The 22156-nt window shown below is 42.7% G+C and overlaps 1 protein-coding gene across 2 annotated transcripts in view; it reads right to left on the bottom strand.

Moving 5' to 3' along the window:
- LOC121552203 (atypical kinase COQ8A, mitochondrial-like) overlaps positions 1-22156 on the bottom strand; it is a 43322-nt gene that overhangs the window by 7856 nt on the left and 13310 nt on the right. Inside the window, exons 2-5 of one of the 2 annotated variants that reach the window (XM_041864936.2) lie at positions 21462-21644; positions 16819-17196; positions 16653-16719; positions 1973-2047 (exon numbers count right to left, since the gene is read on the bottom strand). In XM_041864936.2, coding sequence (XP_041720870.1) covers positions 1973-2047; positions 16653-16719; positions 16819-17196; positions 21462-21626 — 685 coding nt within the window. In that variant the 5' untranslated portion in view covers positions 21627-21644. The remainder of the gene's footprint in view (positions 1-1972; positions 2048-16652; positions 16720-16818; positions 17197-21461; positions 21645-22156) is intronic. The other variant, XM_041864937.2, reaches the window with a different exon arrangement.

Here is a 22156-nt window from a genome sequence, read left to right as displayed (position 1 = left end):
CTGCTCTGATGACAAACCACTACATACTCTACCACTACATACGCACTCGGTATTGTGAAGAAATTGTGCACATTTGAGAATGAATGTGTATTTGAATACCATCTCGGATTGATCATTTCTAATAGATAAAACCTTGGATTAAATGTTGATCTCCATTCAAAGCCCTAGATTCAATGTACTTCCAGGGTATTAAGGAGACTGAGTATGGTTACATGCACACAATAATATGATTATTGTTGATAGTCAGACTAATATAATAGTATGTTTAAAACGTTTACATGCTTTGCAAGAAGAACGACTTCCCTAATAATCCTGTTTACATGGACACATCTGAAATCAGGCTACCTGATGAGACTTTTGATAAATGCAGAACATTGCCAATCATGTTATTTTTGCAAAGCCTATTTGATTTGGAGTTTGGACAAATTTGCATGTGAAAACTATTTCTAAGATGCATACTACTCATTTCACTCGCGCATAAGAGGGAGGCTTACACTACCGGTGCTGGCACATGCGCAGATCAAATACACCACTGGAATGCTGGCTAAGGTATTTACATGTCCTAATTATTTGAAAGATTGCTCAGAAAACCAGGTTTTAATCGGTGTACGCTTACTTCGATTTTGACCTTCCACCAATTAAGATAAGCAGAGTAAGGTGTTTACATGACTATGTCCATAATTTGCCTACTGCCATAATACATTTAATATCGAAATGATTAGTGTGCATTGAAATGCACTCAGTGAGTACGTTTACATGCACAGTAATAATTCAATATTACAATTATTATGGCAGTAGGCAGATTATGCAATAGTCATATAAACACCTTACTCTGCTTATCTTAATTGGTGGAAGGTCAAAATCGAAGTAAGCGTACACCGATTAAAACCTGGTTTTCTGAGCAAACTTTCAAATTATTAGGACATGTAAATACCTTAGCCAGCATTCCAGCTGTGTATTTGACCAGCGCATGTGCTAGCACCAGCAGAGCAAGCCTCTCTCTTTAGCGCGAGTGAAGTGAGTTCAGAACAACTGAATGTATGCATTTTAGAAGTCGTTTTGACATAGAAACTTTATATGCCTGAACTCAGAATCAAACATGCTTCCCAAAAATAACATGGTCGCTGTAGTAGAACATTTATTTTGATTGCCGATTTTCTGCCTTTATCAGAGTGCCATCAGGTAGCCGGATTTCAGATGTGTCCATGTAAACAGGATTATTAGGGAAATCGTTCTTCTTGCAAAGCATGTTAACGTTTTAATCAAACTATTATATTAAATCTGACTATCCACAATAATCGCATTATTATGTGCATGTAACCATACTCATTGGCTCTGTGAATGGCTCTATAAATGTCCATCTCCCCTGCACTAGATTAGACTGCCACACCACCTCCAGAGGTCCAGCAGTGGCATGGCGGCAGACTAATTTAAGAGTGGGCTAGAAAGGTCAGCTCAATAAATGGCCCGCTCCAATTCTTCCCCCGACAGCTGCAGGCCCAGGCGTTAAAGACTGCTGGAGACCACACCTGTCCACTGTGAGTTCCATAAGGCCTTGTGTAACATAGAACACCATTTCATAAAAGCCTTGTGTAATATCATCACAGTTTCATTAAGGGTCTTTTGTAAGAGCTAAGACCACACTCATCAACTGAGCCCAACTACAGTGGAGTCTAAGAACTATAGCCTAGAGTGTTCAACTACAATGAATTATGATATGAATTATTATGCCTCTGCATGTCTGTTTAGGTGAAATCATATCATGCCCTCGTCCATTGCATGCAAATTAAAAAAGGTTACAATGTAATTCTTAGATGAATTAAATAATGTGAGAAATGTCAAAAAGGGGCATTGCCTGCATGTTACTGCTGGCTAAGTGTCTAGTATGTGAGTGTGCATGCTTGTACACGTAATGTCAAAACATAAGTCTGTTTCCAGTTACCATAAAAAACAGTTTATGTTAAACAGTTACCGTTTTCCTCACTTGGCCTCATACTCTTCTTGGCTACCTCCGCCAGCGCTCCGAAGCCCAACCCTACAGCAAGACCTGTAGACACAACCCACAGTGTAAACCATCACACAACAACCCATCCTGACATAACATGATGTTAAGATCTGGGTCATTCAGTAGGGTGCAATGTTACGGAAAGTTCAGATAGAAATATATTGTGTAGAACAGACATGGTTCTCGGTCATGTAGCTTTAGGAATCATATCAGCTCTATATATGTAGGGTGTCCAATAAAAAAGGCATCTTTTGACCAATGGGTAAAATAATGTTAATTGTGTAGATAATCCTCTAAGAAAACCAATGGTCCAAACCTTACGTCTGTCATTATCCCTTTACAGTGAAGGAAAAAAGTATTTGATCCCCTGCTGATTTTGTACATTTGCCCACTGACAAAGAAATGATCAGTATATAATTTTAATGGTAGGTTTATTTGAACAGTGAGAGACAGAATAACAACAACAAAATCCAGAAAAACGCATGTCAAAAATGTTATAAATTGATTTGCATTTTAATGAGGGAAATAAGTATTTGACCCCCTCTCAATCAGAAAGATTTCTGGCACCCAGGTGTCTTTTATACAGATAATGAGCTGAGATTAGTAGCACACTCTTAAAGGGAGTGCTCCTAATCTCAGCTTGTTACCTGTATAAAAGACAACTGTCCACAGAAGCAATCAATTAATCAGATTTCAAACTCTCCACCATGGCCAAGACCAAAGAGCTCTCCAAGGATGTCAGGGACAAGATTGTAGACCTACACAAGGCTGGAATGGGCTACAAGACCATCGCCAAGCAGCTTGGTGAGGTGACAACAGTTGGTGCGATTATTCGCAAATGGAAGAAACACAAAGAAAACTGTCAAATCTCCCTCGGCCTGGGGCTCCATGCAAGACCTCACCTCGTGGAGTTGCAATGACCATGAGAACAGTGAGGAATCAGCCCAGAACTACACAGGAGGATCTTGTCAATGATCTCAAGTCAGCTGGGACCATAGTCACCAAGAAAACAATTGGTAACACACTACGCCGTGAAGGACTGAAATCCTGCAGTGCCCGCAAGGTCCCCCTGCTCAAGAAAGCACATATACATGCCCATCTGAAGTTTGCCAATGAACATCTGAATGATTCAGAGGAGAACTGGGTGAAAGTGTTGTGGTCAGATGAGACCAAAATCGAGCTCTTTGGCATCAACTCAACTCGCCCTGTTTGGAGGAGGAGGAATGCTGCCTATGACCCCAAGAACACCATCCCCACCATCAAACATGGAGGTGGAAACATTATGCTTTGGGGGTGTTTTTCTGCTAAGGTGACAGGACAACTTCACCGCATCAAAGGGACGATGAACGGGGCCATGTACTGTCAAATCTCGAGTGAGAACCTCCTTCCCTCAGCCAGGGCATTGAAAATGGGTCGTAGATGGGTATTCCAGCATGACAATGACCCAAAACACACGGCCAAGGCAACAAAGGAGTGGCTCAAGAAGAAGCGCATTAAGGTCCTGGAGTGGGCTAGCCAGTCTCCAGACCTTAATCCCATAGAAAATCTGTGGAGGGAGCTGAAGGTTCGAGTTGCCAAACGTCAGCCTCAAAACCTTAATGACTTGGAGAAGATCTGCAAAGAGGAGTGGGACAAAATCCCTCCTGAGATGTGTGCAAACCTGGTGGCCAACTACAAGAAACGTCTGACCTCTGTGATTGACAACAAGGGTTTTGCCACCAAGTACAAAATCATGTTTTGCAGAGGGGTCAAATACTTATTTCCCTCATTAAAATGCAAATCAATTTATAACAACATTTTTGACATGCGTTTTTCTGGATTTTTTTGTTGTTATTCTGTCTTTCACTGTTCAAATAAACCTACCATTAAAATTATAGACTGATCATTTCTTTGTCAGTGGGCAAACATACAAAATCAGCAGGGGATCAAATACTTTTTTCCCTCACTGTAAACGTTATTGCAGTTTTTACCCTTGTAGGATGGCCAGAATTAGGGTGACCAAATAAAAAAAGGCCAGATAAAAAATAAATAAATAAAAAGTGGCCAATAATCTGGAAAATTACATAGCGCCAGCTAGGCTGGATTCTGTGCAAGAATAAGGATACTGGCTACTTGACATGCTCACTGTCCCCGTTGAACTCGTCATCTTTCTACTTGAATACGAAGGACATAAAACAATAGAGGAAAGATGGATATCGAGACATAACATGTAGTATTTTCATATTTTAGTATACGCTTTTCATATGAATTCGAAATTCCTGTTCTTTTTAGAAGATTCCTCACAAAAACAAGCGTATCTGTGAAATGTCAATGGAGCACTGAGCGTATACCAAGCTTTTTCTTTTCAAAGCCTTTTACATGTAATTCAGCTCGTGTCATGCTAATTTTACGACCAGCAGAAACAACTTTTAAGACGACGACCACAAAATGTAAATCCTTAAAAGTTTTTACGGAAACCTGCACCGCTATGTCAATAGAGCTCGGTGCTTATTATCGGATGTATTAGTTTACGAAATCTGACTGTTTTGATATAATGTTAATGATATGTTAGAGAATGACCCCACTGAACAATTCAGAACATGAATAATCATATTTGTCTTGGTAAAATGTATTGTATAACATAAGGAAGTAAAATGTCATAATCAAAGCGCATTTTCACCCACTCTGGGCAGAGTGGTAGACACCCTAATATATGGCATTTCTATCTGCAACATTCAGATTATAGTGCACTCCTGAAAGCAAACAAACTTTTGATATTTACATTTTCTTTTCCATATTGTACAGAACATCCCAGGTACACATGTAATTTGCTTCCCACAGCCTTTTACTTCCCCACGATACATCAGTCAGGTCAAATCAGTTCCTGGTAGCTCTAGGGACAGTCACTTATGCCACTCTAGTCTATTTAAGACACAGATTGAATTCAGTTCAGTCTTTCAGTTACATACAGATGTTATCTTAAGAAATTAACATAAGTATAGTATAAAAAAATATGTAGAAGGTATTTTGTGTCAGTGATTATTTTACCTTTTTCTATAACGGTTGCCTATTAAATAATCACCCTTTTTCTCTTTGGATAGTACATCTAGAATCAAATCACATTTTATTTGTCACATGCTTTGTAAACAACAGGTGTAGACTAAGAGTGAAATGCTTACTTACAGGCCCTTCTCAACAACGCAGAGAGAAAGAAAATAGAGAAATAATAGAAAAGTAAAACACACAATAATAAAAGTAATAATAAATACACTATAAGTAATGATAACTTGGCTATACACACGGGGTACCAGTACTGAGTCGATGTGCATGAAGGAACAGGACAGCAGTTACAACACTAAATCCCTTTGGGATTCATTCTGACATAGTTCTCTACTTTCTAGTCAATAAGCAAGTAGGAATTTGGGCACAGAAAAATAATGTGTCACTGTTCTGAGAATACGGGGGACATCCATATCTACAGCACAGAATGAAAATCACAGCTAACTAGCTCATTCCATGCCATGTAAATGTTATCCAAGTAATGCAACCAAAATAATAAAATCAATAGCGCTGAGCTCAGCACATTTTGTGCCACAACCCACATGGCACAGAAACAAAAACAAGCTTGGGCACAGGCGAGGCAGGACAGCCTTCCTACACTACAATAGCATTACATTTTAGTCATTTAGCAGACGCTCTTATCCAGAGCAACGTACAGTTAGTGAGTACATACATTATTTTATTTTTTTCATACTGGCCCCCCGTGGGAAACGAACCCACAACCCTGGCGTTGCATACACCATGCTCTACCAACTTAGCTACATCCCTGCCGGCCATTCCCTCCCCTACCCTGGACGACGCTGGGCCAATTGTGCGCCGCCCCATGGGTCTCCCGGTCGCGGCCGGCTACGACAGAGCCATGTTATATAACGCCACTATAACATAATATTCTCCATAAGAAATCACTGTGCACAAACCAGCTGAGGACTTCCCTGAAATGCTGTTAACTTAATGTGGTCGACAAGCTGAAGTGCGTGCACCATTTGAACCAGTGACCTTCGATAGGTATCCAAAACAAGCCCAGTCTTTTCCCCTTTGTAAGGCAGAATTCTAGGTCATATCATGCCAATGATTAAAAAGTCTTATCAGACAGTCAACCAATCATACCTGTGCTCCCAAACACCAGTGTGGGTAGTGTGTAATCTCGTCAATGATTGAGTAGCACTTCCTACACTGCAGAGATCCCTAAGTGTGCATATATATATATATATATATATATATATATATATATATATATATATATATATATATATATATATATATATATATATATACACACTAAATCAATCAAATTTGGCTTTAGATAATTTTTACTCTGAAATATGTTCAGTAACTGATTTCTTCACTAACGTTATGTTGCCCTCTAAATAAATCCAAGCCAAAGCAACAACACATTCAGAAAGCTTCACCATGATATGAGGATATCTTGTTTACACCCATTGACCCCCTCAGTATTTCTCCTTTCTTGGTAAACAGCATTCAGTCAGTCAGCTACTGCTCAGGAAGTTGAGCAAAGTCCTTCTGTCAGTCAAGTCAAAGAATCCTGCAGAAGTTCAAAGGGGTGACACTGAGTGGCGCCGTCAGCTCCTGGCACAGTCATACTGCCAAGCTGAAAACTCACCCTGATCACCTTACAGAAATAGAAAGTTGTGTTTATGGCGAAAAATAGATGGCTTGTTTAGGACATGACAATAACAGCGGGGGCTGGGGGTTTCATAAAAAGACAACCGGTCAGACAACTTCTAAACATCCTTCTAACTTCCATGGTAAGACAACAATCTCTCCATGGAAGCATCCATTCGTAGTGTTTCCTGAAGCATTATGTGTACCTGTCTAAGGGAACTGAAAGAGAGCATGGTGTTAATTTATGTATCCATGTTCCAATTCACAATAACAACCAGGAGAGAACAGAACAGGAAACCTGCATGGCTTGGTGTTCTCTCGCATTGGTACACTCTGTGTGTTCGTGCCGTGGGAGGAGGGTTTGGTTCGTTGGCAGAGAGCAATCGCTAGGTAGTATGCTAACTATTCTAGCTAACTAACTGGCTGAATAAGTTGACTGAATAAGTTGACTCACTCAAACTGTCAAAACTAACCCAAAACTTCACACAACGTTAGACACGGACACGAATGATCTGCTTGGCGTGTTAACACACTGGTGGTTTGTTGTAACCGAGTATTGGTGCTAAACCGTGTTATTGGAGGCTGGCATGCTAGTTGGCTATGGCATCATAGGATTCGGTGCCCTGGACGGTTTTCACGGAAGAATACTGTACCAAGTTAGCTAGCTGAATAAACTAAGTTATAGTCTATTCCTAGAAAACATTGAACCACTGTAGTTTACAACAATTATAATTTCTAAAGTGGAAGTTGGGAGAGTTATATTTGAGTGTTTCAGTGAAACGTAAGTGAGGGAGGCCCCGCTCTCTCGCTTTCCCAGATGTTTAGTTCATTTCATTGCGATCTCCTTTGCATTATTGTAGCCTTTTTCTGTAGCCTGTCAACTATGTGTCTGTCTATCCCTGTTCTCTCCTCTCTGCACAAGCCATACAAACGCTTCACACCACGTGGCTGTTGCCACTCTAATCTGGTGGTCCCTGCACGCACGATCCACGTGGAGTTCCAGGTCTCTGGGAGCCTCTGGAACTGCCGTTCTGCGGCCAAACCAAACCAGACCAGTCAGGTTTCAAGACTGGTCATTCAACTGAGACTGCTCTTCTCTGTGTCACGGAGGCTCTCCGCACTGCTAAAGCTAACTCTCTCTCCTCTTATCCTTCTAGACCTATCCGCTGCCTTTGATACAGTGAACCATCAGATCCTCCTCTCCACCCTCTCCGAGTTGGGCATCTCCGGCGCTGCTCACTCTTGGATTGCGTCCTACCTGACAGGTCGCTCCTACCAGGTGGCGTGGCGAGAATCTGTCTCCGCACCACGTGCTCTCACCACTGGTGTCCCCCAGGGCTCAGTTCTAGGCCCTCTCCTATTCTCTCTATACACCAAGTCACTTGGCTCTGTCATATGGTCTCTCCTATCATTGCTACACAGACGACACACAATTAATTTTCTCCTTTCCCACTTCTGATAACCAGGTGGCGAAAAGCATCTCTGCATGTCTGGCAGACATATCAGTGTGGATGTCGGCTCACCACCTCAAGCTGAACCTCGGCAAGACGGAGCTGCTCTTCCTCCCGGGGAAGGACTGCCCGCTCCATGATCTCGCCATCACGGTTGACAACTCCATTGTGTCCTCCTCCCAGAGTGCAAAGAACCTTGGCGTGACCCTGGACAACACCCTGTCGTTCTCCGCTAACATCAAAGCGGTGACCCGATCCTGCAGGTTCATGCTCTACAACATTCGCAGAGTACGACCCTACCTTACACAGAAAGCGGCACAGGTCCTAATCCAGGCACTTGTCATCTCCCGTCTGGATTACTGCAACTCGCTGTTGGCTGGGCTCCCTGCCTGTGCCATTAAACTTTACAACTTATCCAGAACGCTGCAGCCCGTCTGGTGTTCAACTTTCCCAAGTTCTCTCATGTCACCCCGCTCCTCCGCACACTCCACTGGCTTCCAGTTGAGGCTCGCATCTACTACAAGACCATGGTGCTTGCCTACGGAGCTGAGAGGGGAACGGCACCTCCTTACCTTCAGGCTCTGATCAGACCCTACACCCAAACGAGGGCACTACTTTCATCCACCTCTGGCCTGCTAGCTCCCCTACCTCTACGGAAGCACAGTTCCCGCTCAGCCCAGTCAAAGCTATTCGCTGCTCTGGCACCCCAATGGTGGAACAAGCTCCCCCACGACAGCGGAGTCACTGACCACCTTCCGGAGACACTTGAAACCCTACCTCTTTAAGGAATACCTGGAATAGTATAAAGTAATCCTTCTACCCCCCATAAAAAAAAAAGAGAATAAAAAAGTGGTCGTCCCACTGGCTATCATAAGTTGAATGCACCAATTTGTAAGTCGCTCTGGATAAGAGCTTTTGGTAAATGATGTAAATGTAAACAGACTAAACAGACATCAGGAACTGGATAGCCTATCAGCAACTCTACCTCAACGTGAGACCAGTTGATGATCAGTCCTCGGGGGACAGTATAGCAATTTAGCCCTGGAGGAGTGGGCCATGGGCTGGGTTGCCAGCCTACCAGGTATCCCCCTGAGCCATGTTGGGGAGGGAGAGCAGACCAATAAGGCTCCAGAGTGCTGGACTGACAGGTGTCCGTCTATTGAGACCCACATCACTCAAATGCCCCCAAACCTGGCAACCCTGATTTCCAGCTGAATGATGGAGTGATCCAGCAGATCCCTCTCCGAGACCTGCCCCGCCCCACAACCTCCCATGATGCCTCTGGTAGTGTGGTGCCCTGAATGCCGGAGCTGGCCCTGTAATGTATACAGAAGGTGTCAGGGCCATGTATGGACCCAGAGTGAACAGGTGCTCCTGAGTGGCTTTCCTCTCACTTGTGTATCGGCTCGCTGTGTGGATCTGATAACCTCCCAAACAGCCACAAAATGTGCAGCATGCTGGCAGAGAGATGGATGACCCAGAACGGGGCAGGCCGGGGCCAGCTGTCAGTCCATATCCCAGAGACAGATGTACCCAGGCCAGGATATCGGCTAGAGATGCTGCTCACATTAATCCCTCTACCTACCTTTATCATGACATGAGCTCTGACTCCTTCAGCTTCTGCCGCCTACAGCTATAGTGTTCTGTCCTCCTCCTGTTCACACAGTCACAGGCCCAGGGCAAGGTGATGAGGTGGGACGCTCAGATATCATAGTGCTTACATGAGACAGATCGTTGCGTCCCATCTACAGCTATAGTAGATGGAATACTGTACATACAATGCATTCGGAAAGTATTCAGAACCCTTTACTTTTTCCACATTTTGTTACATTACAGCCTTAATCTAAAATGGATTAAAAACAAAACAAAAATCCCCTCATCACAATACCTCAATGGTTTTTAGAAATGTTTGCAACTGAAATATCACATTTACATAAGTCTTCAGACCCCTTTACTCAGTACTTTGTTGAAGCACCTTTGGCAGCGATTACAGCCTCAAGTCTTCTTGGGTATTACACTACAAGCTTGTCACACCTGTATTAGGAGAGTTTCTACCATTCTTCTCTACAGATTCTCTCAAGCTCTGTCAGGTTGGATGGGTAGCATCGCTGCACAGCTATTTTCAAGTCTCTCCAGAGATGTTCGATCGGGTTCAAGTCCGGGCTCTGGCTGGGCCACTCAAGGACATTCAGAGACTTGTCCCGAAGCCACTCCTGCGCTGTCTTGGCTGTGTGCTTAGGGTCGTTATCCTGTTGCAAGGTGAACCTTCGCCCCCATCAAGGATCTCTCTGTACTTTGCACCGTTCATCTTTCCCTCGATCCTGACTAGTTTCCCAGTCCCTGCCGCTGAAAATCATCCACACAGCATGATGCTGCCATCACCATGCTTCACCGTCGGGATGGTGCCAGGTTTCCTCCAGACGTGACGCTTGGCATTCAGGCCAAAGAGTTCAATCTTGGTTTCATCAGACCAGAGAATCTTGTTTCTCATGGTACAATAGTCCTTTTAGGTGCCTTTTGGAAAACTCCAAACGGGCTGTCATGTGCCTTTTACTGAGGATTGGCTTCCATCTGGCCACTCTACCATAAAGGCCTGATTGGTGGAGTGCTGCAGATGGTTGTCCTTCTGGAAGGTTCTCCCATCTCCACAGAGGAGCTCTGTCAGAGTGACCATCGGGTTCTTGGTCACCTCCCTGGCCATGGCCCTTCTCCCCCGATTGCTCATTTTGGCCGGGCGGCCAGCTCTAGGAAGAGTCTTGGTGGTTCTAAACTTCTTCCATTTAAGAATGATCGAGGCCACTATGTTCTTGGGGAACTTCAATGCTGCAGAAATGTTTGGTACCCTTCCCCAGATCTGTTCCTCGACACAATCCTGTCTCGAAGCTCTACGGACAATTCCTTCGATCTCATGGCTTGGTCTTTGCTCTGACATGCACTGTCAACTGTGGGACCTTATATAGACAGGTGTGTGCCTTTCCAAATCATGTCCAATCATCCACAGCTGGACTCCAGTCAAGTTGTAGAAACATCTCAAGGATGATCAATGGAAACAGGATGCACCGGAGCTCATTTTCGAGTCTCATAGCAAAGGGTCTGAATACTTATGTAAATAAGGTATATTTTTTGTATTTTTAATAAATTAGCAACATTTTCTAAAAACTTATTTTCGATTTGTCATTATGGGGTATTGTGTGTAGATTGATGAGGAAAATGTTTTATTGAATCCATTTTAGAATAAGGCTGTAACGTAACAACATTTGGAAAAAGGGAAGGGGTCTGAATACTTTCCGAATGCACTGTACACACACACACACACACACACACACGTGTGTGATGGAATGTATAGACATTATGGACAGTATGTACAGTGGGGGAAAAAAGTATTTAGTCAGCCACCAATTGTGCAAGTTCTCCCACTTAAAAAGATGAGAGAGGCCTGTAATTTTCATCATAGGTACACGTCAACTATGACTGACAAATTGAGAAGAAAAAAAATTGAGAAAATCACATTGTAGGATTTTTAATGAATTTATTTGCAAATGATGGTGGAAATAAGTATTTGGTCACCTACAAACAAGCAAGATTTCTGGCTCTCACAGACCTGTAACTTCTTTAAGAGGCTCCTCTGTCCTCCACTCGTTACCTGTATTAATGGCACCTGTTTGAACTTGTTATCAGTATAAAAGACACCTGTCCACAACCTCAAACAGTCACACTCCAAACTCCACTATGGCCAAGACCAAAGAGCTGTCAAAGGACACCAGAAACAAAATTGTAGACCTGCACTAGGCTGGGAAGACTGCATCTGCAATAGGTAAGCAGCTTGGTTTGAAGAAATCAACTGTGGGAGCAATTATTAGGAAATGGAAGACATACAAGACCACTGATAATCTCCCTCAATCTGGGGCTCCACGCAAGATCTCACCCCGTGGGGTCAAAATGATCACAAGAACGGTGAGCAAAAATCCCAGAACCACACGGGGGGACCTAGTGAATGACCTGCAGAGAGCTGGGACCAAAGTAACAAAGCCTACCATCAGTAACACACTACGCCGCCAGGGACTCAAATCCTGCAGTGCCAGACGTGTCCCCCTGCTTAAGCCAGTACATGTCCAGGCCCGTCTGAAGTTTGCTAGAGTGCATTTGGATGATCCAGAAGAGGATTGGGAGAATGTCATATGATCAGATGAAACCAAAATATAACTTTTTGGTAAAAACTCAACTCGTCGTGTTTGGAGGACAAAGAATGCTGAGTTGCATCCAAAGAACACCATACCTACTGTGAAGCATGGGGGTGGAAACATCATGCTTTGGGGCTGTTTTTCTGCAAAAGGGACCAGGACGACTGATCCGTGTAAAGGAAAGAATGAATGGGGCCATGTATCGTGAGATTTTGAGTGAAAACCTCCTTCCATCAGCAAGGGCATTGAAGATGAAACGTGGCTAGGTCTTTCAGCATGACAATGATCCCAAACACACCGCCCGGGCAACGAAGGAGTGGCTTCGTAAGAAGCATTTCAAGGTCCTGGAGTGGCCTAGCCAGTCTCCAGATCTCAACCCCATAGAAAATCTTTGGAGGGAGTTGAAAGTCTGTGTTGCCCAGCGACAGCCCCAAAACATCACTGCTCTAGAGGAGATCTGCATGGAGGAATGGGCCAAAATACCAGCAACAGTGTGTGAAAACCTTGTGAAGACTTACAGAAAACGTTTGACCTGTGTCATTGCCAACAAAGGGTATATAACAAAGTATTGAGAAACTTTTGTTATTGACCAAATACTTATTTTCTACCATAATTTGCAAATAAATTCATTAAAAATCCTACAATGTGATTTTCTGGAAAAAAAAATCTCATTTTGTCTGTCATAGTTGACATGTACCTATGATGAAAATTACAGGCCTCTCTCATCTTTTTAAGTGGGAGAACTTGCACAATTGGTGGCTGACTAAATACTTTTTCCCCCCACTGTATATATTTATATTCTGGACTCCGACATTGCTTGTCCTAATATTTCTTAATCCCACTCTTTTACTTTTAGGTTTGTGTGTATTGTTGTGTATTGTTGTGTACTGTTAGATATTACTGCACTGTTGGAGCTAGGAACACAAGCATTTTGCTACACCCGCAACACAATCTGCTAAATATGTGTATGTGACCAATATTTGATCTTCTCAACACCATATCAACACATCCATCCATCTACTGTATCTACAGGTAGCCAGATAAAACTGCCTGTGATAACATAAGACACTGCTAAAACCAGGAAAATAAATATTCTTCACACTGAGAAAACAGGAGCTTTAAGCTAGTGCAGTACACGTCAGATTGATAAGAGTAGAGAGGTGTCTCTCTCTGTGTTTCTCTGAAGAGGCAGAAGCTGACTGGCAGGCCACTAGCAGACTAGTTAAGAACTCCCACGTAGCTAATCTGCAGTCTGCTTTGCAGGCCTACAGGCCTATTACTGGTCAAAGTGCAGATTAACCTCCAGGCCTCAATCTGGCCCTTTGGCTGTCGAGGGGAGAGGACAGGTCTCAGAGGAGAACTCACTAACAACCCTGAACCACAACTTATACACTACAGGATCATGCACAGAGCATATATAACTCAACATAAAATGCACAGAATGTGATTCATTGACACCATTATATGTTCACACTGTCGTCACAACACTCTAGACAACTACTTTCACGTCACCTGGCTCTGTCCACCCACCCTACATTTCTGGAAAGAAACAATACAAACTATCCACCCTCTTGGGTCACCACATTAACATCTCCCCATCACTCTGCCTTCTTGGAGAGGTCTCATCATCAGACCATTCTTGATGACAGCTTTGCACACTCTTGGCATTCTCTCAACCAGCTTCATGAGGTAGTCACCTGGAATGCATTTCAATTAACAAGTGTGCCTTGTTAAAAGTTAATTTGTGGAATTTCTTTCCTTCTTAATGTGTTTTAGCCAATCAGTTGTGTTGTGACAAGGTAGGGGGTGTATACAGAAGATACCCCTATTTCGTAAAAGACCAAGTCCATATTATGGCAAGAACAGCTCAAATAAGCAAAGAGAAACGACAGTCCAGCATTACTTTAAGACATGCAGCTCAGTCAATACGGAAAATGTCAAGAACTTTGAAAGTTTCTTAAAGTGCAGTCGCAAAAACCATCAAGCGCTATGATGAAACTGGCTCTCATGAGGACTGCCACAGGAATGGAAGACCCAGAGTTACCTCTGCTGCAGAGGATAAGTTCATTAGAATTACCAGCCTCAGAAATTGCAGCCCAAATAAATGCTTCAGAGTTCAAGTAACAGACACATCTCAACATCAACTGTTCAGAGGGGACTGTGTGAATCAGGCCTTCATGGTCGAGTTGCTGCAAAGAAACCACTACTAAAGGACACCAATAATAAGAAGAGACCTGCTTGGGCCAAGAAACACGAGCAATGGACATTAGACCGGTGGAAATGTGTCCTTTGGTCTGGAGTCCAAATTGGAGATGTTTGGTTCCAACCGCCGTGTCTTTGTGAGACGCGGTGTGGGTGAACGGATGATCTCCGCATGTGTATTTCCCACCGTAAAGCATGGAGGAGGTGGTGTTATGGTGTGGGGGTGCTTTGCTGGTGACACTGTCTGCGATTTCTTTAGAATTCAAGGTACACTTAACCAGCATGGCTACCACAGCATGCTGCAGCGATACGCCATCCCATCTGGTTTGGGCTTAGTGGGACTATCATTTGTTTTTCAACAGGACAATGACCAAACACACCACCAGGCTGTGTAAGGGCTATTTTACCAAGAAGGAGAGTGATGGAGTGCTTCATCAGATGACCTGGCCTCCACAATCCCCCGACCTCAACCTAATTGAGATGGTTTGGGATGAGTCGGACGGCAGAGTGAAGGAAAAGCAGCCAACAAGTGTTCAGCATATTTGGGAACTCCTTCAAGACTGTTGGAAAAGCATTCCAGGTGAAGCTGGTTGAGAGGATGCCAAGAGTGTGCAAAGCTGTCATCAAGGCAAAGGGTGGCTATTTGAAGAATCTCAAATATAAAATATGTTTTGGTTACTACATGATTCCATGTGTGTTATTTCATAGTTTTGATGTCTTCACTATTATTCTACAATGTAGAAAATAGTAAAAATAAAGGTGTGTCCAATCGGTACATCAAAAATCTAAACTGGAAAAAATTACAACATCCAGCAAAGACAAAATTGGACCACACTCATCAACTCCTTGCCGCTACCGATCAGCTGATCCCACCTTAGGGTTTCCTCTAACAATCAACTTGCTATTACTATTTATTTTGTATTTAATATATTATTACAACTTATTTTGAGCCAATATATTATATTTTTAATGATTTATTTACTTTTGTATCTAATCAGGTTGACAAAACCAAATAAGATTCACCCCCTAAAACAATATTTTCCCAATATACACTCCCCTACGTATTTATTTGGCCAGTGAAGCTAAAACGTTTAATTTGGCTCTGTACTCCAGCATTTTGGATTTGAGATTAAATGTTTTATATATGAGGTGACAGTACAGAACATCACCTTTTATTTGAGGGTATATTCATACATATCGGTTTGACTGTTTAGAAATGAATGCACTGTGTCTAGTCCCCCCATTTGAAAGTGTCATATGTATTTGGACAAATTCACTTATAGTGTGTTAAATTTAGTAAAAAGTTTAGTATTTGGTTCCATATTCCTAGCACTCAATTACTACATCAAGCCTGCGACTCTACAAACTTGTTTGATGCATTTTCAGTTTTTTTGGTTGTGCCCAATAGAAATGAAATGAAATGAAAGGTAAATAATGTATTGTGTCATTTTGGAGACACTTTTATGGTAAATGAGAATATAATGTTTCTGAACATTTCTACATTGATGTGGATGCTACCATGATTACGGATAATCAAAACTGAATCGTGAATAATGATGAGTGAGAAAGTTACAGACGCACAAAGATCATGCTCCCAAAACATTTTGGGGCTATGATATTTATGCGTCTGACTTTATGTAATGACATAAGAGGGTTAAAAAATACAGGCTCTAATTGTAAATTTTGACACTGGTTACAGCAATGATGGCCACTAAACGTTTTTTGGCAGGAGAGAAGGTTTGGCTTGTGTTGATCAGTTGTATAATGCTGTTCCTTTAATGTGCATTTCGCTACATCTGCAATAACATCTGCTAAACACGTGTATGTGACCAATAACATTTGATTTGATGTTTGGATTAAATGAAAAGGGAGATCAAAGGTGAGCTCAAGCAAGAAACAAAGATTAAATAAAGCACTAGTTTTGTCATTATGCTGATGCCACCAAATCAATATTCCCAAGTTAAGAGGATCAAGTTCTTAACACTCATAGCAATGTAGTCAACAGCAACATCTTACTGAGCCAATAAAATGTTCAGTACTTTCCCCACCTAAAAAACAACATAATACACTTGACATTTGTAATGGTAGCACTTTGTGTACCAAACTCAAAAGACAGAGCACAGTAGAAACCAAAATAATGTATAGCCTTACCTCCAAAATTGGCCAGTCTCCCTAACCGTGTCACTGGTACCTTTCTCTCTCGTGCTCTTTCACTGAGCTACAAAAGAGAGAGAACAACAACACAATGGTAGACAACATACACACTCAGCACATCTCTGAGTCACAGGTAACAGTGAGATGAGATGTGTAGATGTACCATTTGTTTGTGTGGTTTCTCGTTCCTCTTGGCCTCCCTGGCCTTCTCCATGTCCTCAGCCGTGAGGCCTCCAACCCCCGAGCTGTCCTGGTGATAGGAGCGGTAGGAACGGATCTGTCCTGAGAACTGGCTGCTAGGGTCCTTGTAGCCCTCAAACAGCTTGGATTTTACTGAGACCTGGTCATTGTACTTCCCGCTGGTCACTCCGTCTGCGCTCTCCGTCCCCTCCGATGAGATGCCCCCCTCATCCCTGAACCCTGACCCCACGTGTTCCCCACTGTCCACGCTGCTCCCTTCTGCTCCAGAGAAGTCATACTTGCTGTCCATGTCTGCTGGGAAGTCATCAGACGCACTCTGCTGATGCTGACCACCAAACTCCTTTAACAGATACACAGAAGTGTAAGAGGTCAATGAGGTGCTGTGGTGTGGTTTCACTGGTATGCATAGGGCCAGAGTTATTCTTGACCATGTTTACTGACTAGGTAAAAACTCAGCCTGAGATATTTTTAGGTCATGTGGTCAAAGAAATATATACACACACACACACATATACAGTTGAAGTCTAAAGTTTACATACACCTTAGCCAAATACATTTAAACTCAGTTTTTCACAATTCCTGACATTTAACCCTAGTAAAAATTCCCTGTCTTAGGTCAGTTAGGATAACCACTTTATTTTAAGAATGTGAAATGTCAGAATAATAGTAGAGCGAATGATTTATTTCAGCTTTTATTTATTTCATCACATTCCCAGTGGGTCAGAAGTTTACATACACTCAATTAGTATTTGGTAGCATTGCCTTTAAATTGTTTAACTTGGGTCAAACGTTTTGGGTAGCCTTCCACAAGCTTCCCACAATAAGTTGGGTGAATTTTGGCCCATTCCTCCTGACAGAGCTGGTGTAACTGAGTCAGGTTTGTAGGCCTCCTTGCTTGCACACGCTTTTTGAGTTCTGCCCACACATTTCCTATAGGATTGAGGTCAGGGCTTTGTGATGGCCACTCCAATACCTTGACTTTGTTGTCCTTAAGCCATTTTGCCACAACTTTGGAAGAATGCTTGGGGTCATTGTCCATTTGGAAGACCCATTTGCGACCAAGCTTTAACTTCCTGACATGTTGCTACAATATATCCACATAACTTTCCTACCTCATGATGCCATCTATTTTGTGAAGTGCACCAGTCCCTCCTGCTGCAAAGCACCCCCACAGCATGATGCTGCCACCCCCGTGCTTCACGGTTGGGATGGTGTTCAAGCATCCCCCTTTTTCCACCAAACATAACCATGGTCATTATGGCAAAACAGTTCTATTTTTGTTTCATCAGACCAGAGGACATTTCTCCAAAAAGTATGATCTTTGTCCCCATATGCAGTTGTAAACAGTAGTCTGGCTTTTTTATGGCGGTTTTGGAGCAGTGGCTTCTTCCTTGCTGAGCGGCCTTTCAGGTTATGTCGATATAGGACTCGTTTTACTGTGGATATACAGTAGATACTTTTGTACCCGTTTCCTCCAGCATCTTCACAAGGTCCTTTGCTGTTGTTCTGGGATTGATTTGCACTTTTCGCACCAAAGTATGAAAATCTTTGGAGGGAGTTGAAAGTCTGTGTTGCCCAGCGACAGCCCCAAAACATCACTGCTCTAGAGGATATCTGCATGGAGGAATGGGCCAAAATACCAGCAACAGTGTGTGAAAACCTTGTGAAGACTTACAGAAAACGTTTGACCTGTGTCATTGCCAACAAAGGGTATATAACAAAGTATTGAGAAACTTTTGTTATTGACCAAATACTTATTTTCCACTGTAATTTGCAAATAAATTCATTAAAAATCCTACAATGTGATTTTCTGGATTTTATTTCCTCATTTTGTCTGTCATAGTTGACGTGTACCTATGATGAAAATTACAGGCCTCTCTCATCTTTTTAAGTTGGAGAACTTGCACAATTGGTGGCTGACTAAATACGTTTTTTTCCCCACTGTGTGTGTGTGTGTGTGTGTATATATATATATTACATTACACACACATAAGTGAGGGAAATAAGTATTTGACCCCTCTGCAAAACATGACTTAGTACTTGGTGGCAAAACCCTTGTTGGCAATCACAGAGGTCAGACGTTTTTTGTAGTTGGCCACCAGGTTTGCACACATCTCAGGAGGGATTTTGTTCCACTCCTCTTTGCAGATCTTCTCCAAGTCATTAAGGTTTCGAGGCTGACGTTTGGCAACTCAAACCTTCAGCTCCCTCCACATATTTTCTATGGCATTAAGGTCTGGAGACTGGCTAGGCCACTCCAGGACCTTAATGTGCTTCTTCTTAAGCCACTCCTTTGTTGCCTTGGCCGTGTGTTTTGGGTCATTGTCATGCTGGAATACCCATCCACGACCCATTTTCAATGACCTGGCTGAGGGAAGGAGGTTCTCACCCAAGATTTGACGGTACATGGCCCCGTCCATCGTCCCTTTGATGCAGTGAAGTTGTCCTGTCCTCTTAGCAGAAAAACACCCCCAAAGCATAATGTTTCCACCTCCATGTTTGACGTGGGGGTGGTGTTCTTGGGGTCATAGGCAGCATTCCTCCTCCTCCAAATACGGCGAGTTGAGTTGATGCCAAAGAGCTCGATTTTGGTCTCATCTGACCACAAAACTTTTACCCAGTTCTCCTCTGAATCATTCAGATGTTCATTGGCACACTTCAGACGGGCCTGTATATGTGCTTTCTTGAGCAGGGGGACCTTGCGGGCGCTGCAGGATTTCAGTCCTTCACGGCATAGTGTGTTACCAATTGTTTTCTTGGTGACTATGGTCCCAGCTGCCTTGAGATCATTGACAAGATCCTCCCGTGTAGTTCTGGGCTGATTCCGTTCTCATGATCATTGCAACTCCATGAGGTGAGCTCTTGCATGGAGCCCCAGGCCGAGGGAGATTCACAGTTCTTTTGTGTTTCTTCCATTTGCGAATAATCGCACCAACTGTTGTCACCTTCTCACAAAGCTGCCTGGCGATGGTCTTGTAGCCCATTCCAACCTTGTGTAGGTCTATAATCTTGGAGAGCTCTTTGGTCTTGGCCATGGTGGAGAGTTTGGAATCTGATTGATTGCTTCTGTGGACAGGTGTCTTTTATACAGGCAAAAAGCAGAGATTAGGAGCACTCCCTTTAAAGACACCTGGGAGCCAGAAATCATTCTGATTGAGGGTCAAATACTTATTTCCCTCATTAAAATGCAAATCAATTTATAACATTTTTGACATGCGTTTTTCTGGATTTTTTTGTTGTTATTCTGTCTCTCACTGTTCAAATAAACCTACCATTAAAATTATAGACTGATCATTTCTTTGTCAGTGGGCAAACGTACAAAATCAGCAGGGGATCAAATACTTTTTCCCCCTCACTGTATGTATGTATACACACACACACACACACACACACACACACACACACACACACACACACACACACACACACACACACACACACACACACACACACACACACACACACACAAACACACACACACAACCGTTCAAAAGTTTGGGGTCAGTTAGAAATGTCCTTGTTTTTAAAGAAAAGCAATTTTTGTCCATTAAAATAACTATTTAATGAAGCTGCCAGTTTAGGACCTGTGAGGCGTCTGTTTCAAACTAGACTCTAATGTATTTGTCCTCTTGCTCAGTTGTGCACCGGGGCCTCCCACTCCTCTTTCTATTCTGGTTAGAGCCAGTTTGCGCTGTTCTGTGAAGGGAGTAGTACACAGCGCTTTACGAGATCTTCAGTTTCTTGGCAATTTCTCGCATGGAATAGCCTTCATTTCTCAGAACAAGAATAGACTGACGAGTTTCAGAAGAAAGTTCTTTGTTTCTGGCCATTTTGAGCCTGTAATCGAACCCACAATTGCTGATGTTCCAGATACTCAGCTAGTCTCAAGAAGGCCAGTTTTATTGCTTCTTTAAATCAGCTCAACAGTTTTCAGCTGTGCTAACATAATTGCAAAAGGGTTTTCTAATGATCAATTAGCCTTTTAAAATGATCAACTTGGATTAGCAAACACAACGTGCCATTGGAACACAGGACTGATGGTTGCTGATAATGGAGCTCTGTACGCCTATGTAGATATTCCATTTTTTTTAAATCAGCTGTTTCCAGCTACAATAGCCATTTACAACATTAACAATGTCTACACTGTATTTCTGATCAATTTGATGTTATTTTAAATGGACAAAAAAAAATGCTTTTCTTTCAAAAACAAGAACATTTCTAAGTGACCCCAAACTTTTGAACGGTAGTGTATATATACCCTCAGTAAGGGCCACCTTTCTGATCTCCTCAAGTCAAACTGTATTTACAGCCACAGCATGTTTTGCATGGTTCTCTATTGTACTTTTCCAATGCTGTGAAAACAAATAACTCAGCCATGATAATATTCCAAAGCTCTATGAATCAACCTTTTGTTGCGCTCACTCTAAATTAGATAAGGCACAAAGGAAGGCTGGAAGCTATTTGACACTGAAGCTCTGTCATCCATTTTAGATCTGGCTACTGGAGGTGGTGTTGTCTGACAATGACAAATACAGAATCTTTGTAACAATCTCGGTTGTCCACAACCCCCATAGAAGAGCCCCATTCATCTCCTGCTGTGCCCACCTGCATCTTCTGCATGGCTACTCCCAGGCTCTGCTCTGCAGTCATCTGCATGCTCTGGGCCATGGCCTGGGCTCCTCCATTACGCAGGGTGTTGGCCTGAGTCTCCATGATGGACTGGCTCAGCTTGGCCAAGCCACGCATCACCAACATCATGTCGCCTGCCATGATGGGTCTCCCTCACACCTAGAAAAGAGACGTGGAAACATTTATATATTTAGTTTAGGTTGGAGTTACATAAAGTCGACAGTATGTACATACAACATAGTCTGAGGTTAAATGTACTGAATGTTGTCGTGCTGAAAGTGTTCTTGTATAATCAAAAGAAAAACCTTCATAACAGTAAATGTCAATTCAATAGTGAATATTACAGTGTGACAAAGGGAAAGGAGATTACTCATACTGGTCGAATAAAAATTGTGTACAGTCACCAATGGCCTATCGGAGAACGTGAAAGTCACACCACTATAGGCCATTGGCTGAGGTTTAAGTATCACAGGCTAATAGCCAGCTATCCAGTCAGCACTGCTGTCAGTCAACAACTAGAGAGTGCCTGGTCGGGCAGGCAGCAAAACACAGCTGTTATCAAGGCTCACCACAGCCAAGACAACCTTGCAAAGGTTAAACATGTTTTCACTCAGACAAGGGGACAAACCATTAAGTAACGACTTCCAACACCAGGGCTATACTGAGAATAA

The sequence above is a fragment of the Coregonus clupeaformis genome, chromosome 36 (assembly GCF_020615455.1).
Source record: "Coregonus clupeaformis isolate EN_2021a chromosome 36, ASM2061545v1, whole genome shotgun sequence".
Classification (NCBI taxonomy): domain Eukaryota; kingdom Metazoa; phylum Chordata; class Actinopteri; order Salmoniformes; family Salmonidae; genus Coregonus; species Coregonus clupeaformis.
Note: the sequence above shows the minus strand (reverse complement) of the source record. Positions and strands in the feature narration are given on the sequence as shown.